This window comes from Trachypithecus francoisi, unplaced genomic scaffold (genome assembly GCF_009764315.1).
Source record: "Trachypithecus francoisi isolate TF-2019V2 unplaced genomic scaffold, Tfra_2.0 Lachesis_group7, whole genome shotgun sequence".
NCBI classification, from domain to species: domain Eukaryota; kingdom Metazoa; phylum Chordata; class Mammalia; order Primates; family Cercopithecidae; genus Trachypithecus; species Trachypithecus francoisi.
In genome coordinates this window covers 49,486,973-49,514,943 of record NW_022681472.1, presented here as the reverse complement: position 1 = coordinate 49,514,943, position 27,971 = coordinate 49,486,973, and the positions used below count along the sequence as shown (strand labels likewise).

Here is a 27,971-nt window from a genome sequence, read left to right as displayed (position 1 = left end):
TTTTTTTTTTGTATTTTTAGTAGAGACAGGGGTTTCGCCCTATTGGCCAGGCTGGTCTCGAACTACGACCGCAAATGATCCGCCCGCTTCGGCCTCCCAAAGTGCTGGGATTACGGACGTGAGCCACCGCGCCCGGCCACAGGAGCTTTTTAGAAGATGCTTTACGCCACACAGTAATGCAACACTGAAAAGACAAGTAGCCTTTTCTCTGCTTCTGCATCTCTTTCCTTAACTTCTGGAAATCTTGAAAGTTTGTGCGCTGTACTTCCACAGTTGTCTACCGAAGAGTCTCAGTACATCTACCATGTGAGCCTTGACTGTGTCTCCGAATTTCTCCTGTTGCAAATCGAGGTCCCTGGACTGGGCACAATCTGGGCATGCGCAGAAGCTCAGCCAACTCGGGGCTCCGCCTCCTCTCCTCTAGCGAGGGGAAGCGGGTGAGCGGCAGCGCGCGTGCGCAAGCGTGGTGGTGGGTTACGCCTGGAGAGCGCATGGGCAGAGAAATCTTACGTCCGTTTGTCCGGACCGGAGGGGCAGTGGGCGCCATCTTCTTCTAGGCTCACTGAGGGCTCTACGTGTTCTGGGGAGGCTGCTGCGACGAGGAGTGCCCTCAGCCTCCGGCCTTGTGTGTCCGACTCGGCAGCAGTGGTGTGTGTTTATTGCCAAGTGCGAAGCAGTTCCCCTCGGGGCGCCGGGGGCGGGGAGGGCTGGGCGACCAAGTCGGAAGAACGGGGAAAGGCGGGACCGGCGGCCGCGCCAGTATCTAGCGTAGCTCCTGCCGTTAGGGCACCCTCTTTTTTTGCTAAAACACCGACTCTCCCTTTCCCGTCAGCTTCCATGTGGTGGTGTATGTGCGCTTCCCAGGGATCTTGAGAGTGAAGATCTCGAAGGATTTCATAGGTATTTTTTTTCTTTGCTATGTCATCGTAGTTTGTAGTGGCAGAAAAGCGCTGCAGGCCTGGCTCGTTAGGCTTGAGAAGGGCAAGTGTTTTCAGTTAGATTTGGGGGCAATTCACCCTCTGGCGAGTTAGGGTGGAATGTTTGCCCTTGAGACGGCGTGACGGAAAGGCACAGAGGTTGGGCGGTCCAGGTTAATTTGAAGGCTGATTTTGGCTGAAAGTCTGGCAACAACGTCGGATCCCACGTAGCAACTTTGGCCTGGCGCGAAAGAAGGAAGCTCTGACCCCTGGGAGTTGTGGACAAAGGCTTTGGGCTGTAGAATCGATGCCTTCGGATGATTCCCGTTTGAGGATGTTGGGAGAAATCCTGTGCCGTGTGGATTCGTCTTCATTTACAGTTCTTCTTAGGGACTGTGGCTCTCATTGGTCATTCCTTTGGTTTTTATTTTAAACATCTACATTATAAAAGGTGGATCATCATAAAGAATAATTGTGGGTTGGTGTAGATTATTTTCTCCAGGGGAAACTCACGTTTAGAGTGTGAATATGCTACATCATGACTTTGGGCTTTACGAATTAGTCGCAAAGAGTTAAAAAAAATTCTCTCTCTCACCATATCTGCAAAGTGACTTTTTCTTCGCTAGTTAAAAATCAAATGGATCTAATGAGATATTACTTATTCAAATTCTGCCTCCCTCCCGTTTCCCTCTCCGTATCCCGTTAAATCTTGATTAGAAGATACACATTACATATTGTTTAGCTATAATGGTGATTAAGTGGGATGAATCGTTGTATAAAAATAGAAGTTATTTAAAATGCGCTTTAATTTCACTGACTTAAGTGACCTTTTAGGGACCCACTTTCTTATTTTCATAGAAATTTTAACAGATTATTGTCTTCAAATGAACACAAAGGCACGATAATACTTTTTGCATTCATAACTAGAAAAATGCAAAATTTTAATTGCAGACTAGGGTAATTTTCGTGTTTTGCTTTTGTGTAATTTCGTGTGTTAAGAGCTGAATTTCTGGAGAATTTGCTTAAGGAAATAGCATGTTGGAACCACAGAAGTGCCCATTTTGAGAGCTGGTCTTTTATAGTTGGTCTCCAACGTGTGTTACTGTGGAGGCATAAATGGTACATTACCCTACTGTCTCAAGGGCAGAGAGGTTTAAGCATTAGTTGTGTTTAACTGTGGCAAATGAGAGTAAGCTTTTTAAATAGTCTGCTTGAATTGGAATTCATGAGATTTGTGCTCATGAAACTACTTAGTTAAAAGATCTTACTAGAGATTTTTTTGAATTTGAAATATAATTATTCCTTGAAATGTCTCTAATTTCTCTTGTAGATGAATTTATGTTCCCAGGGTAAATCCCTTTAAATTTTTAAAAAAAGCTTAGGAGAGACAAGAATATGTATATCTTACGGTGCTTTCTAAAATACCTTAACAGTAAAAGAGTAGCTAAGCCAATTTGCATAGGAAGGAGTCTTGGGACTTTAATATGGATAAGCATTCCAGAAGCCATTTATAGTTTTTGTTGAAGTGTTTGTATGGATACTGGTTTGTTGAAGAAAATAGGCTTTTTTTTGGTTGTCATTGTGCAAATACTTGAATAGCAAACCTCATTAATATTTTTCAGATGTAGAATGTGCGAAGTAATTTGATGTCTTTGCTAGTTTAGCTTCTAGTTAATCTATGGACCCTTTTTAAAGGAAAACAAACAGACCTCAGTGAATATATCTTCAGACCCCCACTTTGGGGAACAGTGGTACTTAAGTGTAAGTACTGGATTCTCGATTAACGTAACATTTATTTGTACATTGAAAACATAAATTACGCCAGGCGCAGTGGAGCATACCTGTAAATCCTATCACTGTGGGAGGCTGAGGCGAGCTAATTGCTTGAGCCCGTGAGTTCCCTACCAGCCTGGGCAACATGGTGAAACCCTGGCTCTACAAAAAATACAAAAATTAGCTCGGTGTGGTGGTGCACACCTGTAGTCCCAGCTACTTGAGAGGCTGAGGTGGGAGGATTGCCTGAGCCTGGGTAAGTCTAGGCTGTAGTGAGCCAAGATCGCACCACTGCACTCCAGCCTGGGTAGCAGAGCGAGAGAGACCCTGTCTCCTCCACCAAAAAAAGTGAGTGTAAATTATAATTATTATTTTGACAAGTCTTCGTGAAATAGTTTGGGTATCCCTGAAAGTATTAAACACAAACTTCTTTAAAAAAAAAAATACATTGAGATTTTCAGTAAACTGGTAATCCCAGTATTCCAGGTTAATTTTTACTTTTACTTTCTACATCATCATTTGGGTTTCCTTAGTAGAGTGCAGAATAGTTGTTTGAAATGGAAATCTGCTATTGGCATTACTAATAAGATAAATAGCATTTTCTGTTTGGCTGAGAAGAATTTTACCAGTTAATATTTTTGCAGTATAAGGAGTGCTATTGAGATTTTTAACTTTAGGGATATTGTAGTATTTGCCTTAATTATACTGGTATTATGAAATTTGGTTCTATGCTCAGACATGTGAGCTGTTTAGGTAGACCTTTAAATTGTATCCAAACAGTAGCCCATAGGTTTGGATTTATTGTTTTAAAAATTGATTTTTGAATTTCAGGCTTTGCTGTTTTATTCATTTATTGTGTAATTTTGAATGGTTGCCTTAATTTGATTTGGTCTTATGTTTTGAAAGGGAGGAGAACAGCACGAGAGTTGGATATAAATATGTACTAGGTTTTTGAATTTTCATGTGGCAAAATGATTGAAGGTCTTTTTTTTTTTTTTAACTTTTGGTATTGAGATTTTACTTGTAGAACAGTTTTTTGAAGTAGATGTAAAACTTGTGTACAGCAAAATGTATAGACCGCAAGGATAGAATTCAGTAAACCTTGATAAATTTATACACCCGTGTAACTACTACTACATTCAAAATATGTAACATTTCAGTCACTCCTTTTTTCATGCTACTTCCAATCAAGGAGCAGTTGTTCAATTTTCAGCAAGTTTTAAATTTTTAAATAATTTTTATATGTCTATTTGGATATTGTATCTCCTTTTTGCAGGAGGATGATTAATTTCCCCTTGGAACAAAATACCATTTTGTAACACCTGTAATTGTGGTTCCTTATACTGCTTCACATTTGATAGGTAATTCTGAAATGGATATCCTAATCTGGCATTGTTTAAGATAAATTACAGGGTTCGAGGATTAATTATATTTCATTTTCTTTCCACAGTTAAGTTGCTTTTACAGAATTAACAGGTCTCCAAGAAATTGTAAAAAAGGTAAGATATCCAGAGTTTAAGGCTTTTTACAGAGGCTTGACAAAAAACATGTGAAATAGAATAGTACATCTAGGTACCCATGGCTTCTGTTCCCTTTTTTTTTTTAAAGACAGGGCCTCACTCTGTCACCCAGGCTGGAGTGCAGTGGCACAGTTGCAACCCATTGTATCCTGAAAATTTCAAATTGGGCTCAGGCAGTCTTCCTGCCTCAGCCTCCTGAGTAGCTGGGACTACAGGTGCATGCCACCCTGCCTGGCTAATTTTTTCTTTTTAGAGACAGGCTCTCGCTCTGTTGCCGAGGCTGGTCTTGAACTCCTGGCCTCAAGCAATCCTCTTGCCTTGGCCTTCCAAAGCCTGGAATTATAGGCGTGAGCTATCATGCTGGCCCTGGCTTTTGTTCTCTGTGTCTGGCCAGTGGTAGGCAATTTATTATCATGAGCAGAAATTACATACTAACCATAGATGACTTTTCTAAATATGTAAAATTCATTGCAGTTGATAAAATAATCTACAAAGCTGTCATGTTTCAGTAGAAGATAAGATTCTAAATGAGTCTGAAAGTAGTTTGGTCTTCTTGTGAAGCAGCATTTGGCAGACCTACAAAGGAAGATTTGATATTTTTGATGTTCCTATTGTATAGAATAGGTGATACGAAATGTTTCTTCAAGGTAGTTGGTTTATTTGTATTTTTAGATGGGAGAAAGTTTTCTTTAATAATTAGATATGATCAGTATTTTTGTGAACTTGTATCTTGTTTTCATTTATAAATGTTGAAGGAAGCAGGAACCAGGTAATTATTAAGCTTAGTTTGGGCTAAGGTACTTCAAAAATAAGACTTGCTATTATGTGTACCTTTTTGTCTGCAGGTCATTATTGCTGTGGTTTGAACTCAGCATGGCTGTAGTCATCCGTTTACTGGGGCTTCCTTTTATTGCGGGGCCTGTGGATATTCGTCACTTCTTCACGGGATTGACTATTCCTGATGGAGGAGTGCATATAATTGGAGGGGAAATTGGGGAGGCTTTTATTATTTTTGCAACAGATGAAGATGCAAGACGTGCCATAAGTCGTTCAGGAGGGTTTATCAAGGATTCATCTGTAGAGCTCTTTCTTAGTAGCAAGGCAGAAATGCAGAAGACTATAGAAATGAAAAGGACTGATCGTGTAGGAAGAGGGCGTCCAGGATCTGGGACTTCAGGGGTTGGCAGCCTGTCTAATTTTATTGAGTCTGTTAAGGAAGAAGCAAGTAATTCCGGATATGGCTCTTCAATTAATCAAGATGCTGGGTTTCATACTAATGGTACAGGACATGGTAATTTAAGGCCAAGAAAGACAAGGCCATTGAAGGCCGAGAATCCTTTCTTGTTTCTACGAGGTTTGCCTTACCTAGTAAATGAAGATGATGTACGTGTCTTTTTCTCTGGTTTGTGCGTGGATGGAGTAATTTTCTTAAAACATCATGATGGCCGAAATAATGGTGATGCCATAGTAAAATTTGCTTCATGTGTTGATGCTTCAGGAGGTCTTAAATGTCATAGAAGTTTTATGGGTTCAAGATTTATAGAAGTAATGCAAGGATCAGAACAACAGTGGATTGAGTTTGGTGGTAATGCAGTTAAGGAGGATGACGTTCTTAGGAGATCTGAAGAACATTCTCCACCAAGAGGAATTAATGATAGACATTTTCGAAAACGGTCTCATTCAAAATCTCCCAGAAGAACACGTTCTCGTTCCCCTCTTGGATTTTATGTTCACCTAAAAAATCTGTCCCTCAGTATTGATGAAAGAGATTTAAGAAATTTCTTTAGAGGTACTGATCTGACTGATGAACAGATTAGGTTTTTATATAAAGATGAAAACAGAACAAGATATGCCTTTGTGATGTTCAAGACCCTGAAAGACTATAATACTGCTCTGAGTTTACATAAAACTGTTTTACAGTATCGTCCAGTTCATATTGATCCAATTTCTAGAAAACAAATGTTGAAGTTCATTGCACGTTATGAAAAGAAGAGATCAGGGTCAGTAGAGAGAGATAGGCCTGGACATGTTTCACAAAAATACTCTCAAGAAGGTAACTCTGGCCAAAAGCTGTGCATCTATATAAGAAATTTTCCATTTGATGTTACAAAAGTTGAAGTGCAGAAGTTCTTTGCAGACTTTCTTCTTGCTGAGGATGACATTTACTTGCTTTATGATGACAAAGGTGTTGGTCTGGGAGAAGCATTAGTGAAATTTAAATCAGAAGAACAGGCCATGAAAGCTGAACGTTTAAACCGACGAAGATTCTTAGGGACAGAGGTATTATTAAGACTTATATCTGAGGCACAAATGCAGGAGTTTGGTGTAAATTTTTCCTTGATGTCCAGTGAAAAAATGCAAGCTCGCTTAGAGTCACATGAGCGAGGTGACCATTCTCATTTATTTGACTCAAAGGACCCACCAGTATACTCAGTTGGTGCTTTTGAAAACTTCAGACATCAGCTAGAAGACTTGAGGCAACTGGATAACTTCAAGCATCCCCAGAGGGATTTCCGGCAGCCTGACAGGCACCCTCCAGAAGACTTCCGACACTCCTCAGAGGACTTTAGGTTCCCCCCAGAGGATTTCAGGCACTCCCCAGAGGACTTCAGGCGACCTCGGGAGGAAGACTTCAGGCGGCCTTCTGAGGAGGACTTCAGGCGTCCTTGGGAGGAAGACTTCAGGCACCCTAGGGAGGAGGACTGGAGGAGGCCCCTTGAGGAGGATTGGAGGCGGCCGCCGGAGGAGGATTTCAGGCGGTCTCCCACGGAGGACTTCAGGCAGCTCCCCGAGGAGGACTTCAGGCAACCCCCTGAGGAGGACTTCAGGTGGCTCCCAGAGGAAGATTTCAGGCAGCCACCTGAGGAGGACTGGAGACGGCCCCCAGAGGAGGACTTTAGGCGGCCTCTTCAGGGAGAATGGAGGCGACCACCCGAGGATGACTTCAGGCGTCCCCCAGAGGAGGATTTCAGGCATTCCCCTGAGGAAGACTTCAGGCAGTCACCCCAGGAGCATTTCCGGAGGCCACCTCAGGAGCATTTCCGTCGGCCACCCCCAGAACATTTCCGGAGACCACCTCCAGAGCATTTTAGGCGGCCTCCCCCAGAGCACTTCCGGCGGCCACCCCCAGAGCATTTCAGGCGCCCACCCCCAGAACATTTCAGGCGCCCACCCCCAGAGCACTTCCGGAGACCGCCCCAGGAGCATTTCAGGCGGCCGCCTCAGGAGCATTTCAGGCGCTCCCGAGAGGAAGATTTCAGGCACCCACCAGATGAAGACTTCAGGGGCCCTCCTGATGAAGACTTTAGGCACCTTCCTGATGAGGACTTCAGGAGCCCCCAGGAGGAAGATTTTAGATGCCCTTCTGATGAGGACTTCAGGCAGCTCCCAGAGGAAGACCTTAGGGAAGCTCCGGAGGAGGACCCGAGACTTCCTGACAATTTTAGACCTGGTGAGGATTTTAGGAGCCCGCCTGATGATTTTAGAAGTCACCGCCCTTTTGTGAATTTTGGTCGTCCAGAAGGTGGCAAGTTTGATTTTGGAAAGCATAATATGGGAAGTTTTCCTGAGGGGAGATTTATGCCTGATCCAAAGATAAATTGTGGTTCAGGTAGAGTAACTCCTATTAAGATAATGAATCTTCCATTTAAAGCTAATGTTAATGAAATTTTAGACTTTTTCCATGGTTACAGAATCATACCTGATTCAGTTTCAATACAGTATAATGAGCAAGGCTTACCTACAGGGGAAGCCATTGTTGCTATGATAAACTATAACGAAGCTATGGCTGCTATTAAAGATCTAAACGATAGGCCAGTTGGGCCCCGAAAAGTTAAGTTAACTTTGCTGTAGAGAGAGAGCATTTCTAAATTCAGTTATCTTCCTTGCAGTATTGATGGAGTAAAATACATTTGTTTTAAAAAGTGTGTTTTTTTTAAAATTATCTAATGAAATACTTTATTTTTGACCTGTGAATAGAACAAATGTAAATAGTAGAATGTGAATCTGGTTTTCTTTTGCTTGCAAATTGCCATTAATTTTTTTTCTAATTTAAAATTACATATGCTGTTTTTTTCTTTGATGGGGAGAAAGAACTAATTCCCTGAGTTCATTCATTTTTGTTGATGTCATGGGTAAGCTTCAAGACTTATTGAAGTTGAGTTGTATTTTGGGAAGATACATTTTATATTCACTTTTTTTTTTTTCATTCTGTAGTCTACATCGTTTACTCAAACTGTATAAGGAAATAGTGACTGTTCAGGTTTGGCATTTTCATTGCTACTTGCCTGCAGAATTAATGCCCTCTTCCTTGTCTGAGATATTACTGTGTTAAGTGTCCTGTTAATTATAAATAGTTCAAAATGGACAGACTGTCAACTTGAAATTTACTTATGTAAAAAGCTTAGGTGATTCTTAGGGTTTCCATGTTCATAACTTTACAAAGTTTTATAACAATAAAATTGCAACTTAATAGAACTAATTAACTTGTATTTGTATAAAAAGAAAAAAGAATTGCAGCTTGATACTGTGAAGTTTTTCAGTAACTTCATTAAACTATATTTATGATGGGAGGGACCAGACATTCTATAGTAATAATGTATAGTGCTGTGTATAATTCCATGGTTTCTTCAACATCTTATCAACCAAATAAGATTAATACAACATACGCAAAAGACAGTAAAATAAGAATCTAATTATAGGTGCAAGAGGACTCAGGCTTATGCTGGAAAGAATCTGACAAATGGTATAGTTTTCCTAGGAAGAATTTACTGATGAGTCACATAACTTGCATGTAATATTAGGTTCTCAGTTTTTAGCTTCAAAACTTTGTGTCCATGCAAAGACTCCATAACTGTTAAGACTTGTGTGGTTGAATTTTGACTTCTTTGATATTCAGCATTTAGTGCGTACATTTTTGCAAATAGGGAATTTGATTTTCTGTACCCATATTTATGGCTAACATTTATTAGGCACTTACTATGTGCTAGGCACTGTAAGCACTTTACATGCATAATCTCAGTATTCCCTATGAGTACAGGGTTAATTATTTACCTCTGTTTCACAAATGAGATAATGAAGTGGGAGGTTAAGCAACTTGTTTGAAGTCACAGGTAATAAATCATGGGGCCAGTTTTAACCCAGACAGACCACTGACTCCAGTTCATGCTTTTGCTGCCTCACTTTTTTAAGTAGTATTTTTAATTAGGAAGACCATGCTAAAGATACTTTCAAGGATAAGTGATATATTTTCTCACTTCGGTTGTTGGTTTAAAATTAGCATAAAAAGGTAAAACCAGCATGCTTAAACATTAAGCTCAAACATTAACATTATTAATTTAAAAACTCCGAGTGACTTTAAAAGTTTCTTTCTATCCAGGATTTCTCTTGGGATACTCACATTGTATATTACTGGCTTATATTTCACAGTTGTTCATTTTATTCAACATGATTGACTCTGGTTGGCCTTTTATAATTTTCATAAAACATAATTTTCCTCAGTTCTGTAATCCAGATTTTCCCCATTGAGTAAATAAGAATACAATTGAATTTGCATAGGGTAATTTAGACATTTAATAGGATATTGCATAGGTAGAATACTTTGTCAGTACTTAGTTACTACCTATATGTATTTTTGTGTTACTTTTCAGTGATTTAAAGAAATCTAACAAATCTGCTTAAATTTGTTTTAAATAGTGAATATCCTGCTCACTATGAAATGAATAAACAGGTAAATTTGATACAAAAAAGCACCGCAGTATGATTCTTTAAGCTTGTAAGTAGCTAGGATAATGTTACATTGTTTGGAATATCCAAACCAAGCACAATAAAGAAAGAAAGAAATATTTTTAATTGAGCAGAGATTGTATAGATGGTTCATTTGGTCACCCATCTTGAATATATGGAAAGTTAAAAAATACTTCTCAAATACAAAGGAATAAAGCTAAGATGAAGCTTAACATGAGGGATTACTTACTGTGGAATTGCTTTTCAAACTAGGCTGAGGTGGGATGGTGGTGGTAGATAAGAGGCCAGCTATAGTAAACATAAGCTTTGTAGTTTTATTATTTTAAGAGCCAGAGTCTTGTTCTGTTGGCCAGGCTGGAGTGCAGTGGTCTGATAATGGTTCACTGCAGCTTCCAACTCCTGGGCTCAAGCTGTCTTCCTGCCTCAGCCTCCTGAGAGCTGGGACTACAGGTGTGTGCCATCTTGTCTGGCTAACTTTTTTATTATTTGTAGAGACAGGGTCTCACTGTGTTGCCCAGGCTGTTCTCAAATTTGTGGTCTCCTGGCCTCAAGTAATCCATCCTCCTTGGGCTCCCAGAATGTGTTGGGATTACAGGTGTGAGCCACTGTGCCCAGCCTTGTAATTTGATTTTTAAATTATGTGAATATTTCATTTTACTCCATAATATATCAGGGCTTAATATTTTTAAACTTCATTGTAAAACGTTTATTACAGAAGTGATGTCTTCTAGTTGGGAGCCATCTTTGCACATCTCTCTCCAACTCTGCCTTTAGTGATATGTCAATAACAAATTGGCCATGACAGGAATATTTTACACCATGGAAATTGATAAATGCAGCAAATCAAGGAATTCCCCTTCCGTTGTCCCCTCAGAGAGCCAGCTTCCCAGCACCTCATCAATTTCAATTATAAAAAAAAGAATAGTAAATTTTCATGTACACATCACTCAGCTTCAGTAATTGTCATCTCATAGCCAGTTTTTCCTCTTCTATCCTCAAGCTATACCAGGTACACTGGAGGTGTATTCTCTAGTCTGATATCCAGTGGTATTTGTCTTAAACATTTTTGTCTAGAAAGTATCTAAAAAAATGTAGATCATGTCTAGAAAGTCAATCCCACAACCAAGAGATAGGTAAAAATCATATTAGGAATGCATTTCTATTAATTTACTGACATCACTGTTAAGAGCAGTGGTTCTTGATCCATATATCACCTGTTAAGTAGTGACCTTGCTGCCTGTTTTTGCAGTAAATAATAGCTGTTGTTTATTGAGGTGTATCAGATACTATATGATGTATAATTATGTATGAATTAACTATCATTTAATTCTGATAATCCTAATAAATGTACTACAGGTCGAGTATTCCTGATCTGGAAATTTGAAATTTCAAATGCTCCGAAAATTGCAAACTTTTTGAGTGCCAACATGATGCTCAAAGAGAATGCTCATTGCAGCATTTAAGATTTCAGATTTTTGGGTTAGGAATGTTGAACTGGTATAATGCAAATACTCCAAAATCTGAAGAAATCCAAAGTCTTAAATACTTCTGGTCCCAAGCATTTCAGATAAAGGATACTCAATTTGTATTGCTATTTTGGAGATAAGAGATGGAGACTTACAGGCTGGGTTGGTTGCCTGTTTTTTGTTGTTGTTGCAGTGGGAAGCTAGGAATGGTTTTTTACATTTTTAAGTGTACTTAAGTCTTAAATGGTTACATAAGTACCCGTATAATAGTCTTGAATTTGCCTCAACCCACAAAGAGGAAAAATGTTTACTATCTGGCCCTTTAAAAAGTTCGCCAACCTAGGTCTGGTCTAAATAATGAAAATTTTACATTAATGAAAGTATTTTCATGGATTCCTTTTGTTCTTAGAATATTTCTTTGAGGTAGGCAGAATGTATGTTTTATTCTAGAATTATTGTTTTATGCAGTTTTAACTTTACAAATAAGGCAAATAATGCTCAAGAGAAGTTGCTGTTTAGTAAACAGCAAAATAAATATAGTAACTGTTTTCCCCCGAACTACAACCAAATTTAAATAGTGAGGGAGCAGTAAATATCCAATGATAATCTTGAGTTTCTTAATATCAATTTATTTAGGGTTTTAAAATGTTTTAAATATTTTACAAAGTACTGAAATAACTTTGTCACTTAGGACTATTCTCAGGAAGGAGTGCTTTGTTAAGAGCCATGAATGACAAAGTCAAAAGCTTTCTAGAAATCTTTATTTTTCTGTTATGATAACTGCATTTTCTAATTATCCCAAATGATTTTATAAATTCCCTAACTTTTATATGCCTTCCTGGGATCCATGAAATAAAAGTATAATTCCTTACCAAAAGAGAAGCATCAGAGACACTGAAAGTCTCCAACTGTTTTATATTTTCAGAAATAAAAGTGATTGTATACCTTTTATTAACTGCATGGTAGCTTGGCAAAATTTTTATAGAATTTTTTTTTTTTTTTTTTTTTTTTGAGGCGGAGTCTCGCTCTGTCGCCCGGACTGGAGTGCAGTGGCCGGATCTCAGCTCACTGCAAGCTCCGCCTCCCGGGTTCACGCCATTCTCCTGCCTCAGCCTCCGAGTAGCTGGGACTACAGGCGCCCGCCACTTCGCCCGGCTAGTTTTTGTATTTTTAGTAGAGATGGGGTTTCACCGTGTTAGCCAGTATGGTCTCGATCTCCTGACCTCGTGATCCGCCCGTCTCGGCCTCCCAAAGTGCTGGGATTACAGGCTTGAGCCACCGCGCCCGGCCAATTTTTATAGAATTTTTTAATGATTTATGGTGTTCTGTGATGAGCCAACATTCCACTAAATTAGCCTTCCAAAAGTTGCAGTATCATGTATAAGTATGACAGCAGTTTTGTTTTAAAACCAGAGTCAGATTGAATGTGGCTTTTCTTTACAGCTGAAATTTATGCCTTATGTGTATTCATAAAACACTGATATCTTAGTGTCACATTATCTTTACTCTTTGATTATACTCTTGAAAAGTAAATTTACTTATCAAATGATAAAGTTTTAAGGGAAAGTAAAATATTTTTTCTTAAGGCTTCATGGAATAGAATTACATGTAATCAGAATGACTACATAGGACCCTTTTCTGGTAATGAAAGCATGGAGTCTTAACCCAAAAAGCTAAGCAGAATTGTTAGATCTTTTGGTTTCTGTCATAATGTACTATTGGAACTTCAAGTAGATATAGTACATTCATATGAAATACTTTGAAATACAGCATCTTTGAAAAAAAGAGGTACTTACACAAAAATCAACCTAACACTAGGTAGGATGTTGAAATGACTGGTATGTAATTATTTTTTAAAGCCTTCATTTTTGGTCAGCATAAGTTTCCTTTAATTGTTTTTCTGTTTCCAGTTGGACTTCACTTTGAGGCTTAACATATCAAAGTGAGTATAAAGTTCTATAGTTTAGTCATTGTGGATTCCATGTCATTTATGATGAAAATGGAAATGTGTAGTTTACTTAAGAAAATTTTCTTCTTCTGTGACATCTAACTCTTCATCCTCATCATCATCTGCTTGTTGATCCTTTCTTAGTCGACAAGTGGATACCTGTTAAAAGTCAACACACTTTTTAAAATAAAAATACTAACTTAAAAAAATTTTACATGCTTGGTATCTTTTTATGCTATTAAAGAAAAGGGCACACAACAAATATTTCAAAAAAATGTCCATGTCATAATTTTTAGTAGTGACAATTCCCTATGAATTTTAATGTCAGAGGCCAGTTTTTTCATTCATGATATTTTTTGAATAAAAATGTGTAATTAGCCGTTTGATTTTAGTTGGATAGCCATCAATACTTCAGAAACACTGCTTTAAAAGTATAGACTTAGTATATTATGAATGTTAAAAATAAATTTTGGGTCACAAAAACAGCATTTGAGAATCATAAAATGGATGGCAAAAATAGAAGGATATTTCAGGTAGGCAGTGGGACAGAAATACTGATGTAAAAGTAGTGTGATTTAAATGGAATGAGTTGAGAATCTGAACTCACCAGTTTAAGTTGCCTGACTGCTGCCACATAGGGCATGTTGCTTAAAACTTCTCTGAGAGTGATTATATCTAACCCAGAGGACATTTGGGAATGTCTAGAGACACTGTTGTTTGTCACTATTGGGGCTGTGTGTTTATGTGTGCTGCTGGCATGTTGTGGGTACAGGCTGGGATGCTAATATCTGCCTAATATTGTCACAATATACAGGACAGTATTCCATCCCCTTCTTCCTTCCTGGTGGGCCCAATTATTTGTCCCAAAGTCAGCAGTGTTGAGGTTGAGAAACCTGGGATAATACATTCTAAAGTGCTATGCAAGTGTTAGCTAAGGTAACATTATTAGTTGTAGTCAAAACTTTTTTTTTTTTTTTTTGAGATGGAGTCTCGCTCTGTTGCTCAGGCTAGAGTGCAGTGGCCCGATCTCTGCTCACTGCAGCCTCCGCCTCCTGGGTTCACGCCCTTCTCCTGCCTCAGCCTCCCGAGTAGCTGGGACTACAGGCGCCTGCCACCATGCCCGGCTAATTTTTTTTTTTGCATTTTTAATAGAGATGGGGTTTCACCGTGTTAGCCAGGATTGTCTCGATCTCCTGACCTCGTGATCTGCCCACCTCGGCCTCCCAAAGTGCTGGGATTGCAAGTGTGAGCCACTGTGCCCGGCAAAACTTTATATGGACTATAAAAGTAAATTTATAGAATTTATGTTCAAAGCACTTAATGTTGGAATAATAAAAATATAATTGGGTTGGGGGAGAGATACATACATATAAAACAAAATAAATGCTTAGAGGAGAATCAAATGAAAATAGAAGGTATGCAATTTACCTAAAAGTTGTATTTTGAAAATAGTTTGTTGAGTTTCATATTCTGAAGGCTAGATATGAAAAGGGCACAGCTCTCTAGATCAGGGTTTGGCAAGTTGTGGCCCAGCCAGCCTCCTGCTTTTGTAAATAGAATTTTATTAGAACACAGTCATACTGCTTTATGTGTTACTTCTAGTTGTTATTTATAGTTGTTGGGGTAGAAACCATATGACCCACAAAGCCTAAAACACTTAGTCTCCACATCTTACAGAAAAAGTTTGTCAGCCCCTGCTCTAGATACTGGGAAACTCAGGCTTTCTGGATGTAGACAAAAATGATTTCTGTGTTCAGTAAAAGCCCTTTTTTGGTATAACTTGGTATTTAACTTTATAATTTAATCAGATCCACTAAGTCTTGATAGTGAGATTTAAACCTAAGTTTGACTTCAGAATCTATGCTCTTCATATTATAGCAAATAACACATCTGCATGAGCATTCTTCTGTCTTTTCCACTTCTGCTCTGAAGTGTTATGCTTTAGAGAGTAATATGTAATTACAGTATAAAAGATACTTAAGAAATAAAAGAGTTGCAACTTAGTGCAATCTTCTGTCATTATAGAAGAGGAAATAGGTCCAGGGGAAGGTAAATTACCTGAGGTGGTATGACTGAGGGGAAACATTTTTAGAACTCAACAATTCCAAAGGCAGCAGCTCAAATTCCTTTAAGAGTATGGTTTCTTGCTCACCTGTCCTGTTCCAGATACACACTTAGCTGACAGTGATCTCTGAAGAGGTGACTTTGAATTTGCTCGTACAATATCTAAACGAGATGAATAATCTGGTGCATACAGAGAATTTCGGAAAACCTATTATAATGATAAAATAGCATTATAAACTAGATGCTAAACAAAAGACAGTCAAATTAAGTTCCTTAGTTTTTTTTTTTTTTATTTAAAAACAACTGCCCCCAAATGGACAAAATTCCAATTATTGTAAATGTAAAAGAAAAAACAAAAATAAGCTAGAAAGATGAAAGCTAAAAATTCTATTTGAACTATGCAAGATGATGACAGATATTAAACTAATTAGTCATGAAACAACCATTTAAATGCTTTTGCCAGAAGAACTGCGAAAGTTGAGACCTTCCAAGAGCGTGCAAGCTAGTAGGGAGGCTGCGACTCATGCCTTTGAATCTTTCTGTTCTGCATATTCTCAACTCCTACCAATTTAACTCTGCAGTACTGCTATGAAAATTACATAAGACTAAATTGGAACCACTATAATGTATGGATTCCAACCTTACTAGGATCTGGAATGCCAAGACTTGTCAGTTCTCTTTCCTTAAGGCACTATTTCCAAATGTTACCATTCTCAAGCCTTTCTAGCTCCATCTTTTCTACCCTATCCCCACCACTTCTCTAATAGACTAATTAGGTAAGGTTATCAGATATGAATCTCTTCAGCTTTCCTCCTTTCCCTTCTCTCTTTTTAAAAATACCATTCTCATTTATTTCCAATGTGCATTTTTTCCTTTAACCAAAACTTCAAACCCAACCAGCAAACAAAAGCTTCTGTTGTCCACAGTTTCCCTCTCCTAGAAAACAAGCTCAAGATCAGTCTCTCTCTCTTTTTTTTTAGTTATCTCAAGGTATAACTTCTTAAACTTTCTAGAATATTCGACTTCCATCTCCATTTTTTTCTTTTTAAAAAAATTTCTATTTATTTATCAACAAACTACAGTTGAGCTTTTCACCTTCCACTAAAATTGCTCTTGCTCACATCACCAGGTCTTTTTTTCCTCTTCATCCTCACTGACCCCCTTCCTGAAACTTAAATGCTACCAAGCTCTTTCATTGTCCTAGCTTCTCTATTTCTTTACATGTCCTTTTCTACTACTTATACCTAAAATATTTTTAAAGGGTTTCCGTTAGGCCACTTTTTATATATAAAAACAATGCTGCTGTGCACAGTGGCTCATGCCTATAATCCCAGCGCTTTGGGAGGCCAAGGCAGGAGGATCACTTGAGCCTAGTAGGAGTTTGAGACCAGCCTGGGCAACATGGCGAAACTCCATCTCTCCAAACAATTAAAAAAGCAATCAGCCAGGGGTGGTGGTGCATGCCTGTAGTCCCAGCTACTTGGGAGGCTGAGGCAGGAGAATCACTTGAGCCTGGGAGGCAGAGGTTGCAGTGAGCCAAGATCCCACCACTGCACTCCATCCTGGCAACAGAGGGAGACCCTGTCTCAGAATTTCTCTGCAAGATCTTATCTACACTGTTAATGACTACCCTTCAACTAATCCCCTGACAAGCATACCCTGTGATAGCTGTATTCATGCTCCCAATTATCTCCTGCTCTAGACCAGCACTGTCCAGTAGAACTTTCTGAGATGATGGAAATGCTTGCTGTTCTGTACTGTACAAAAACGTAGCCACTGGCCATGTGTGGCTACTAAGTACTTGAAATGTGGTTCATGTGGCTGAGGAGCTGAATTTTTAAATTGAACTTTAAATAGTTATATATGCCTAATGGCTACTGAACAGTGTAGCTCTAGATTAGCTATTACAATAAAAGACATTATCTTTTACCTAGAAGACCAAGGTATAAGCCTGGGCATTCTCTCTAAATTTCTCACCTGACACTTTGGGAGGCTGACGCAGGTGGATCGCTTGAGCCCTAGGAGTTCAAGACCAGCCTGGGCAACATGGTGAAACTCCATCTCTACAAAAAATATGAAAATTAGCCAGGCATAGTGGGACGTGCCTATAATTCCAGCTACTTGGGAAGCCAGGGTGGGAGGATCACCTAAGCTCAGAGGTCAAGGCTGCAGTGAGCCGTGATTGTGCCACTGCACGCCAGCATGGGCAATAGGATGAGACCCTGTCTCAAAAAAAAAAAAAAATTCATATATATATAAAACTTATAAATTTTCTCACCTGAGGCACTTCTCTTTTATTGACTCTACATACTATGCCTTTATAGCTTGCTTTTAATTTAAGGCCAAAATATGTTATTGCTGTCTTTTTTTAGACAGAGACCCCTCTGTCACTCAGGCTTAAATGCAGTAGTGCAGTCATAGCTCGCTGTAGCCTCGAACTCCTGGGCTCAAGTGATTCTTCTGCTTCAGCTTCCTGAGTAGCTGGGGCCACAGGTGTACTCTGGCTAATTTTTACATTTTTTGTGCAGACAGTGTCTTGCTATGTTGCCCAGGCAGTCTCAAACTCCTGGCCACAAACCTCCTGCTTCAGCCTCCTATAATGCTGAGATTACAAGTGTGAGCCACCATGCTTGGCCTCTTTCTCTATTCTAAAACTTTTTGTGATTCTTGATTGTAAATGCAGAACCTAAGTTATACTATGCCTTTGCAGTGCTGGTTCCTTAGCCTAGAATTACAGCAAACTGTCCTTCAAGAATTACTTGTCCTTCAAGAACAATGTAAAACGCCATCTTTCTTCTACATTCCCCTATTGTCTGAGTAGCTCCTACTGTTCATACTCTCAAGTATGGCTTTTAACTCAGTGTTTTGTAATTGATTACATATCTGTCTCAAGTTCTCTCTTAAGCAAGGGAGCCCTGTTTTACCTATGCATCTCCCCCCGGCAAATAGAAGATGTTAATTAAATTAACTTTTGCCAAATGAATGATGTTAACCGTTAACTTGCAAACATAGTTAACATCATTCATTTGGCAAAAGTGAATTTAATTAACATCTTCTATAGGGGGGAAAAGGAGACCTAAATTAGGGGATGGCTATACATTCCTTTAAATCTCAGAGAACTGCAGGACACGGAAGGAATCAAGGATAAAACATAGGAGGTGAGACTTGTGTTTTAAAGTAATTCAGGGGTGCTAATTAGGTTAACAGGTTACCAAGGACCAAATTCAATTTTGGTGCCAGACATGGACCACTGACATCCTGGTATGATATAAAAATGCAATGACGGGCCGGGCGCGGTGGCTCACGCCTGCAGTCCCAGCACTTTGGGAGGCTGAGGCGGGCGGATCACGAGGTCAGGAGATCGAGACCATCTTGGCTAACACGGTGAAACCCCGTCTCTACTAAAAATACAAAAAATTAGCTGGGCGAGGTGGTGGGTGCCTGTAGTCCCAGCTACGTGGGAGGCTGAAGCAGGAGAATGGCGTGAACCCGGGAGGCGGAGGTTGCAGTGAGCCGAGATCGTGCCACTGCACTCCAGCCTGGGCAACAGAGTGAGACTCCATCTCAAAAAAAAAAAAAAAAAAAAAATGCAATGACTCATTAAACAACTGGTATTTGGAGGAGAAACATTTTTCTTAAAAACATTCCTTTAACTTTTCTAGCAAAGATGGAATTTAAAGTGGGAAATGGAAAACAGTATGTAACCCTTGGGATACAAGTCTATACCAGTTAAATATTTATTAAAATTAACATTTTACTCCAATTTATTGGCAATAATGCATTTTTCAACATGGTCCAATATTTCTTCTAAGAGCAGTTCTCAAGATCTGAATGTGCTCTGAAGTTAATACAGAGATGACCTGACAATACTTTTTTTTTTTTTTTCCGTGAGATGGAGTCTCACCCTTTCACCCAGGCTGGAGTGCAATGTCACGATCTTGGCTCACTGCAACCTCTGCCTCCCAGGGTCAAGTGATTCTTCTGTCTCAGTCTCCCAAGTAGTTGGGATCACAGGCACGCGCCACCACGCCTGGCTAATTTTTTATATTTTTAGTAGAGACAGAGTTTCACCATGTTGGCCAGGATGGTCTCGAACTCCTGACCTCATGATCCGCCTGCCTCAGCCTCCCAAAGTGCTGAGATTACAGGCCTGAGCCACCGCGCCTGGCTGACAATACTTTCTATGTGAAAAACAATTAAGATGGTTTGTGATACAACTAGAGGAGCCTAAGTACAAAACACTGGCTGCAGCTGGAATAAATCTCAGCGGTTCTTACAAAGCATGGACTATCTGGAAGAATAGCAAGTTATTTCTCAGTCTTTTTCTGCATGTTTTCTTTGCTTCTTTCCAAGAAACCTTGTATTTACAGGATCCTTCCTCTTGGTAGGTACCTGTTTGATATTGTATCAGTTACATGAATTAGTTACTTCCCCTGGTCCCACAATTCTCTCCAGACTGTTCTTTCCACAATTGCTATATGGCATAATAATAAATAGTTTATGCCCGTGGTTCATTGAACATGTGCTCGTGCCCTATACTGTGCTGTTTTGCTTTTGTTTTTTTCCATGACATGCTATGATTCTCAACTGTATTGTTTTAAATACACTGTTCTTTCTTCACAACAGTCCTGCCGCAGGACCTTTGTATGTATATCTATGCACTCTCCCTGAAAGTTTTTGCCAGGCACCCTCCCATGCATCTCTCAAGATTCTAAGAAATCACTCTGATTCTCCAGACTATTTGTAACCCTCCATCACACACAGCACACTTTTTTTTTTCCCTTTATAGGACTGGTCATATTATTAAAAAATGGTTAGTTATTTTTTAAATGTCTGAATTCCCTGGTAGATTTAAAGTTACTGCTTTGACAACTTGGACTGTTTCTAACTTAGAATGCTAAATCCTTCACACTTAGAATGGTGCTTGGTGCATATGAGGTGCTCAATAAATAGTTGTTGAACAAACACGACATGAGGTAAGTACTACAGTATCTCCATTTTAGAAAGGAGGAAGCTGAAGAGCGAGTAAGTTAACTTGCTCAGTATTACTTCACTAGAAAGTAGGGGAGTTGATATTAAAAAAAAAAAATCTACCACATATTCCCGAGACCTTTAGTTTTACATAGAGCTCTTTTCCCACAAACTACTTAGATGGCTGATTAAGAGTAGTGGTAAGTTATAAAGGAAGTGGTGTAACAAAAAAATACCTAGGACCTCTGGGATAAGAAGGAAAACCTTGGGGACTGAAGGGCTTGAAGGAACTTTAAGGTCAGTTAACAAATGGCATGTCAAATGTATTATACAAAGAAGAATGAAAATACTTACAAAGTGGACTACAGTCTTGAAGAAGAATTGGGGGATCACTTTTGAACCTGCCACTAAATGCAGTGTTATTTCTTGCAGGAAATGATTAATGTCACTCAGCAAGAACCATACTTCTGGAAGTCTAATGTAGAGAGGATTAAAGCATAATGGGCCTTGTAGTCAGACTTCCGGATCAGACTTTCAGCTCTGCTACTTGGTAGCTATGAGATCTCTGGGAAGTTTCTTAACCTCACTATGCTTCTGTTTTCTCATCCACAGAAATCAGAATAAGTACTTTCATCAAAGTTGTTGAGAGGATTAAAATAATATAATTAAAATGCAAAGATCAATAGCTGACTCACTGTAATATGTAAACATTTGCTATTATTTTATAAATGACAGATGAAAGCTTGATAATCAATTTTTTTTTTGGGATGGAGTTTCTGTTGCCAGGCTGGAGTGCAATGGCATGATCTTGGCTCACTGCAACCTCCGACTCCCGGATTCAAGCGATTCTGCTGCCTCAGCCTCCCAAGTAGCTGGGATTACAGGCGCATGCCACCAAGCCTGGCTAATTTTTGAGACGGGGTTTCACCATGTTGACCAGGATGGTCTCAATATCCTGACCACATGATCCGCCTGCCTCGGCCTCCCAAAGTATTGGGATTACAGGCATGAGCCACCGTGCCTGCCCTTTTTATTTTTGGAGATGGAGTCTCACTCTGTCACCCAGGCTGGAGTGCAGTGGCACAATATGAGCTAACTGCAACCTCCGCGTCCCGGGTTCAAGTGATTCTCCTGCCTCAGCCTCCCAAGTAGCTGGGATTACAGGTGCCCGCCACAATGCCCAGCTAATTTTTGTATTTTTAGTAGAGATGGGGTTTCACCATGGTGGCCAGACTGGTCTTGAACTCCTGACCTCAGATGATCCACCCGCCTTGGGCTCCCCAAGTGCTGAGATTGCAGGCGTGAGCCACTGCGCCTGGCCTTTATAATCAGTTTTTAAAAGCAGGACATGAAAAGGAGTGAAAGTTAAGAAACCTTAGCTGTAGTGTTTGGAAGTAACACTTGGGAAGTCATTACTGACAAATAGAGAAATATGTATATATAACTGATATAAAACAAATTAGATTTTGACATTAGAAACATATATACACATACTGTAATATGTACTTTCTTCATTTTCTTTAACCTATATTCTGGTTTTAAGTTTCCTGAAGCCCATGGAGTAATGGCACAGGAAGGCTCAGAGGATCTCTTTATTGATAGTTAAGATACAAAAAAAAATTAGGCCAGGCGCAGTGACTCACGCTGGTGATCCCAGCACTTTGGGAGGCCAAGGCGGGCCGATTACGAGGTCAGGTGTTCGAGAGCAGCCTGGCCAACATGGTGAAACCCCATCTCTACTAAAAATAGAAAAATTAGCCGGGTGTGGTGGCAGGCACCTGTAATCCCGGCTACTAGGGAGGCTGAGGCAGGAGAATCACTTGAACCTGGGAGGTGGAGGTTGCAGTGAGCCGAGATCGCACCATTGCACTCCAGACTTGGTGACAGAACAAGACTCTGTCTTGGAGGCAGAGGGAAGATACAAAAAAAAAAAACTGGGGGGAATCTTCAAATTTGTTAAGTGGTAGACACTTCCATATTTTATTAATACAGAATTCTTGTTATATGTTGGGATTACATGGCTTTTTTTCACTTCTGTATTAGAGATGAGATGGGGAAAGTATGTCTTGAACAGTTTACTTCAGCATAAATACTTTTGTACCTTTATTTTTTCCTTTTGGAAGGTAAGAGGGTTGGATATTTACAGAATTGCTCATTGAGGACCAGGCTTTGATATTTACTTGCTCTAATGTTAGTTGGCCAATCAGAATTATCTGCTTTTAACTAAAACCATCAGCATGAAGCAAGCTTACATAACCTACATTTATTTCATAGCTTAGTGATTACATTACATAGTCAGTCAGAATCCTGATTCTGCTATTTACTAGCTAAGTGGCCACAAATAAGTTATTTAAATCCTCTCGGCCTGTTTCTGTAGTTGTAAAATGAGTTACAGCAGCACCTACCACCTAAGATTTTGAGGTTTGAATGAGAAAATGCATGTAAAGCTTTGGGTATTGTGCATAATGTAAACACTCAAATGTTACTGAAGTCACTAAATGTTAGTTTTTTTTTTAGCACACTTCAGTGGGCTTATATTACCAGTAAAAATGATACACAGTATTTTATTTAATGGCTGTATGTAAATTGTATTTTACTAGCTATTAATAAATTAACTCCTGGAACTTTTGCCATGGTTAATTTGAAAAGTTGAAAATAAATGGAAAATCATAAAAATTCATCTGTTTTGGATTATACATAATAACCACTGTAGTGTTCAAATTTAAGATATTAATCATGGCTGGGCATGGTGGTTCATGCCTGTAATCCCAGCACTTTGGAAGGCCGAGGTGGGCACATCACTTGAGATCAGGAGTTCAAGACCAGCCTGGCCAACATGGTGAAACCCCGTCTCTACTAAAAATACAAAAATTAGCTGGGCATGGTGGTGGGCACCTATAATCCAAGCTAGTTGGGAGGCTGAGGCAGGAGAATTGCTTAAACCCACAAGGCGGAAGTTGCAGTGAGCTGAGATCACACTACTGCACTCCTACCTGGGCAACAGAGTGAGACTCTGTCTCAAAAAAAAAAAAAAAAAGATACTAATCACATACAAACTAATGTTCTCTTTTAAATATTTCCACATTAACAGAAGAACTGAGCTTAGATAGACATAGTCCTACCTCTAAATCTTCATCTTCATCAATGTTTTGTATATTCTGGTAGGCGGCAGTGTAGACCTCTAAAGCTTTGCCGTGAAATAACATTTCGATTGTGATAAATTCAGAAAATATAGTCTAAAAAAAACCAAAGAATTGAATTTAAACAAGGATTTAAATTTCTTTATGAATATAGTAACTTTATTCCTCACTATAGTCTTGGTATTTTATAAAATACAGAAGTATCTGTTTTTCTACAGGGCAAATAAAGTGCAAAAGATAACTGAAAGAGAAACAGTTGTGAAGACCTTTTGCTGCCAAACCTTCAAATTATACAAAGTGTTTCCTTTATCACCATTCACTTCCATCCTATTTTTTATTTTAGTTAGTTCTCTTTATACTTAGTAACTGACATTTATAATAACAGAAGATCTGACTAAAATGTATGCTACTGTATACTTTTAATACCATATACTTACTATTAGAGCAGTTCAGTTATGAAGCTGGTGTTTTAGCAATTCCAACTGATGTTTAAACAGTAGAACATTTTTTTCAACAGGAATTAGGTTCCACACTATATGCTACTTGTATTCTCTAAACATAAAGGAGTTACTTGGTAGTAATGACACTCCTGCCACTGATGATAATACCATATATTTGCATAGAGCGTTCCAGTTTACAGATACTGACTTGCCCAGTGTTGCTGACAGATAAAACTCTTTAGACACAGATCTGATTCTAAGACTATAAGGTTATAGCTCATTTAAGGTTTTTTTGCTATTGCCCACTGAACTGTGCTGTTCTTGCCAGAATCAATAATTTCCTTCACAGATAAACTGTGCAGGTAACCTCTATATAAGCATGATGGAAACTTATGACAAGGAAGATCATGAACAAAAAGTATGAGTGAAGATGTGCATGTTGATCTAAGCAGGGGATGAGGTAATCAGTAGATAGGGAAAAGATGGGAACCAGGCAAGTTTTTAATAAACATGATCGTATCATCTTAATTATAACAAAATAAGCAATGTAGAGAGAACTGGGCTGAATAAGAACAAGGCAGAAAATACTGAAGCATGGATTATATTAGAAGGCTAGTCAAATACACATTTCGCTTCATCCCTGCTCTCCTAAGATAACCCAGAAAAGAGTGGTCATATACTTTGGAGGACAGCCATATAGATAATTATCAGTGGCCTGTGGTTCTTCCCTCCAGCCCCATTCTTTCCTAGATGATTAGAAAAACACTTAAGGGAGCATTAAGAGGCTTTGATTGCTACTCAGTGATTTATGTCATTCTAACTGAGAGGACAGGGCCTAGGTTAAAAGAGACTTGTAACTATGATTCACAATCACCCTTATTGTCACTTCATGTAAGTTAGAGAGGGCTCAGGTATACCAGACTGGCAACTGACTGATAAACGGCCTTATGCTAAAATACAATTTTGGATTTTATATTAAAGTATCTCTAGATACCCAGGAATACTTTAGAGGAGGAATGGCTTCTGACCAGGGCTGGGACCTACTCTTAGTTGTTAGTGTCCTTATGATAGTTGCAAACCAGAAAGGAGTCAGGTTTTCTTGAATGTGGAAACTCCTAGAGGGAAAACTGAACTAAGAGTTGATGACAAGCCAAAACACCCATTTTTAATGCTCAAGAAGTAAACTAGTCAGGCACAATGGCATGTGCCTATAATCCCAGCTACTTAGCAGGCTGAGGAAGGAGGTTCCCTTGGGTCCAGGTGCCCCAGACCAGCTTGGCAACATTTGGAGACTTCTGTCTCAACAACAACAAAGTCAACTAGCTAAATTGGACGTAGTGACTAACAGTAAAGCCTCTATCTTGTTTGATTAACAAAAGAGATCTTTAATGAAAAGGTTTTAAGAACATTTTGGCAAAGAGGAAATGACAGCTCTCCAGAGTATAGGATATTCAATAAAGGATGTCAGGAGAACTGTCTACCCATCTGAAAATTAAAGTTATATATCCATGTCATAACACTGCAAAACACAGCTGCCAGCTCAATATTTAATGTTTAAAATATTTTAAAAATCAAGAAAATATAAGCAATACTTATATAACCTAGGGGATGAAAACCTTTCTAAGCATGACACCAAGGAAGAAACGAAAAAGAAGACAGATAAATCTGGCAATAAAAAAACTTAAGAGGTGGCAAAAACTCTGTAAGCAGTAAAATGAGAAAATACATTTGCAACATACTTTCTCTTTCATTTGAAGGGCTAATTGTCTCCATATAAGTAATTTTTAGAAATTAGTAAGAAATTCCAACATCCAACAGAAATATAGGTTAAGGAAAAATATAATTTACTAAAGAAATGTATTGCTAAATACATTTAAAAAGCTCAGCAGTAATAATGCAAATGATACTGATTTTTTACCTATCGTCTTATTAAAAATACTGCAACTTACGGTGTCAATAAACAAAAAACACACCAGGTGCAGTGGCTTATGCCTGTAATCCCAGCACTTTGGGAGGCCGAGGCAGGTGGATCACCTGAGGTCAGCAGTTCTAGACTACCCTGGCCAACATGGTGAAACCCCATCTACTAAAAATACGAAAATTAGCTGGGCATGGTGGTGCACGCCTGTAATCCCAGCTACTTGGGAGGCTGAGGCAGAAGAATCACTTGAATCCAGGCGGCAGAGGTTGCAGTAAGCCAAGATCATGCCACCATACTACAGCCTGTGTGACAGAGCGAGACTCCATCTCAAAACAACAACAACAAAAAAACCAAACAAACTCATCATTGTACCTGTGCTTATGCAAGGTTTAGTAGGAATGTAAACTGGTTTAACCTTTGTGGACAGAAGTTTTAAAAATATATATTAACATTAAAAGTGTATGCTCTGAAGGAGGAACTCCACATCTGGTAATTTGTCTCAAGAAAATAACTGGGCTAGCAGTTAAGGCTGCTATTTAACGATGTGTAATGATGCAGTGACAGCTACAATTGCAAAAATAACCTAGACATTCACCAATGAGGACTGGTTAAATGAACCAATATAACCATACTGCAAAATATCATAAAGATAACAAAAAATGATATGGATCTGTTTCTTGGCATAAATACATCCATAAGTTTTAAGAAGAGATGCTATATATACGGTGGTCCCATTAATAATGGTATAATTGTCAGGGCTAAAAATAGTACCTTCCTCATAATGATGTTTTGAGGAATTAATGAGTTTATTCATGCAAAATGCTTAGAATGGTACCTGGCACACAGTCAATGTTTAAGAAATGTTTGTTATTGTTATTACCATGTCTCTGTATATATACATAGAAAAAATCTGGAAGGGTAAAATAAAAAATGGTGAATATTTTTGGGTGGTAAGACTAAATTTTTCTCTTATAATTTTAATTTTATGGATAAGTTTTATGATTTATATTTATAATAAAAATAAAGCTATAAAAATTAATTATGATGTTTCTTGCTTATGTCAGCGATTTCACTACATACTGAGTTCCTATCCCCGTTTGTGACAGGAGTAACTCCTGGTTAAGTACCTTTTTTGTAATTGTGAAATTCCCTTGACATTCATCATATACTGATGACTTTTCCTAATACATGGAAACAAATGGGATTGTGATTTTTCTCTCATTTTGTACACTAAGTTCTGTAACAGCCTATTTCAGAGAGATACTCTGCAAAGTTCCTATGAAAAGTCTGTCAAAAATGTATTACTTTGCTGTTTAATTCCAATACCAAAACTCAAATGGACTTATCAATTAAACTCACCTCAAACACAGTAATGCACACACAGTTATGAGCAGTGCTCACTACTACCAATCATTTCTGCTTCCAGAGTGGTTCAAGGAGCCACAAACTCTGCCCTTATCAGAAGCAGTAGCCTGATAATAGGTAGGAATAGGAATGTTTTGTCTGTTTCTCCCCAAATTAAGAGTGGTATCAATAATCTGACTTTTCCAAGTATTCTCACAGAAATGTTTATGAGACATGCTAAGATCAACATGGCAATATGTGAATATTGTTATTAGAAATAAGGGGGCCAGCCAGGCATGGTAGCTCACGCCTGTAATCCCAGCACCTGGGGAGGTCGAGGTGGGAGGATTGCTTGAGCCCAGGAGTTTGAGACCAGCCTGGGCAACACAGGGAGACACCAGCTCTTAAAAAAAAAAAAAAAAGCTGTAATGTAACCCTTTTGACTGATCTTTGAGGCAACCTTGTGAGATTTCTACATCCCTCTTTATCATAAAAGATCCCAAATATGGCCTTACTTGGAAAGGAAGCAATTTGACAGTAATGAGGAATGATGTGCAGAATGGAGATTGAGAACCCTAACAGACTCTAGTATTGATAATCTGGTGCTCATGTTTCTGGGAGTTTGCTAAGGTTATGGGAGTTTGCATTTAAATTGTAGGTTGTTGCAGAAAACAAAATTAATATGTGGAAAATCTAATTTATCTCAATTTATTAAATTTATC

The 27,971-nt window shown here is 38.8% G+C and overlaps 2 protein-coding genes across 15 annotated transcripts in view; one reads left to right on the top strand and one right to left on the bottom strand.

The window, feature by feature from the left end:
* Positions 1-485: 485 nt before the first annotated feature.
* On the top strand, positions 486-9,950 carry RBM12B (RNA binding motif protein 12B). Of its 6 annotated transcripts, none has more exons than XM_033203603.1 (4): positions 486-648; positions 833-900; positions 4,141-4,189; positions 5,056-9,950. In XM_033203603.1, exon 4 carries the CDS (start codon positions 5,084-5,086, stop codon positions 8,060-8,062), a length of 2,979 nt encoding a protein of 992 aa, XP_033059494.1. In that variant the 5' UTR covers positions 486-648; positions 833-900; positions 4,141-4,189; positions 5,056-5,083; the 3' UTR covers positions 8,063-9,950. The 6 variants fall into 6 exon arrangements, with proteins under 6 accessions (XP_033059494.1, XP_033059495.1, XP_033059492.1 ...); XM_033203604.1 differs by having other exon boundaries at positions 833-2,678; XM_033203601.1 differs by lacking the exon at positions 833-900.
* A 2,761-nt stretch (positions 9,951-12,711) lies between these two features.
* The window catches only part of CIBAR1 (CBY1 interacting BAR domain containing 1), a 31,745-nt gene continuing 16,485 nt past the window's right edge, over positions 12,712-27,971 (bottom strand). For 2 of the 9 annotated variants that reach the window (XR_004435504.1, XR_004435502.1), the window contains exons 7-10: positions 23,527-23,640; positions 17,411-17,496; positions 15,522-15,641; positions 12,712-13,528 (exon numbers count right to left, since the gene is read on the bottom strand). Coding sequence is in view for 4 of the 9 variants with exons in the window: in XM_033203609.1 (XP_033059500.1) it covers positions 13,436-13,528; positions 15,522-15,641; positions 23,527-23,640 (327 nt within the window). In the remaining 5 variants the exon portion in view is untranslated. Of the gene's footprint in view, positions 13,529-14,797; positions 14,914-15,521; positions 15,642-17,410; positions 17,497-19,710; positions 19,826-23,526; positions 23,641-27,971 lie in introns of those variants that run through there. The other 7 variants (XR_004435503.1, XR_004435501.1, XM_033203609.1 and 4 more) reach the window with 5 other exon arrangements.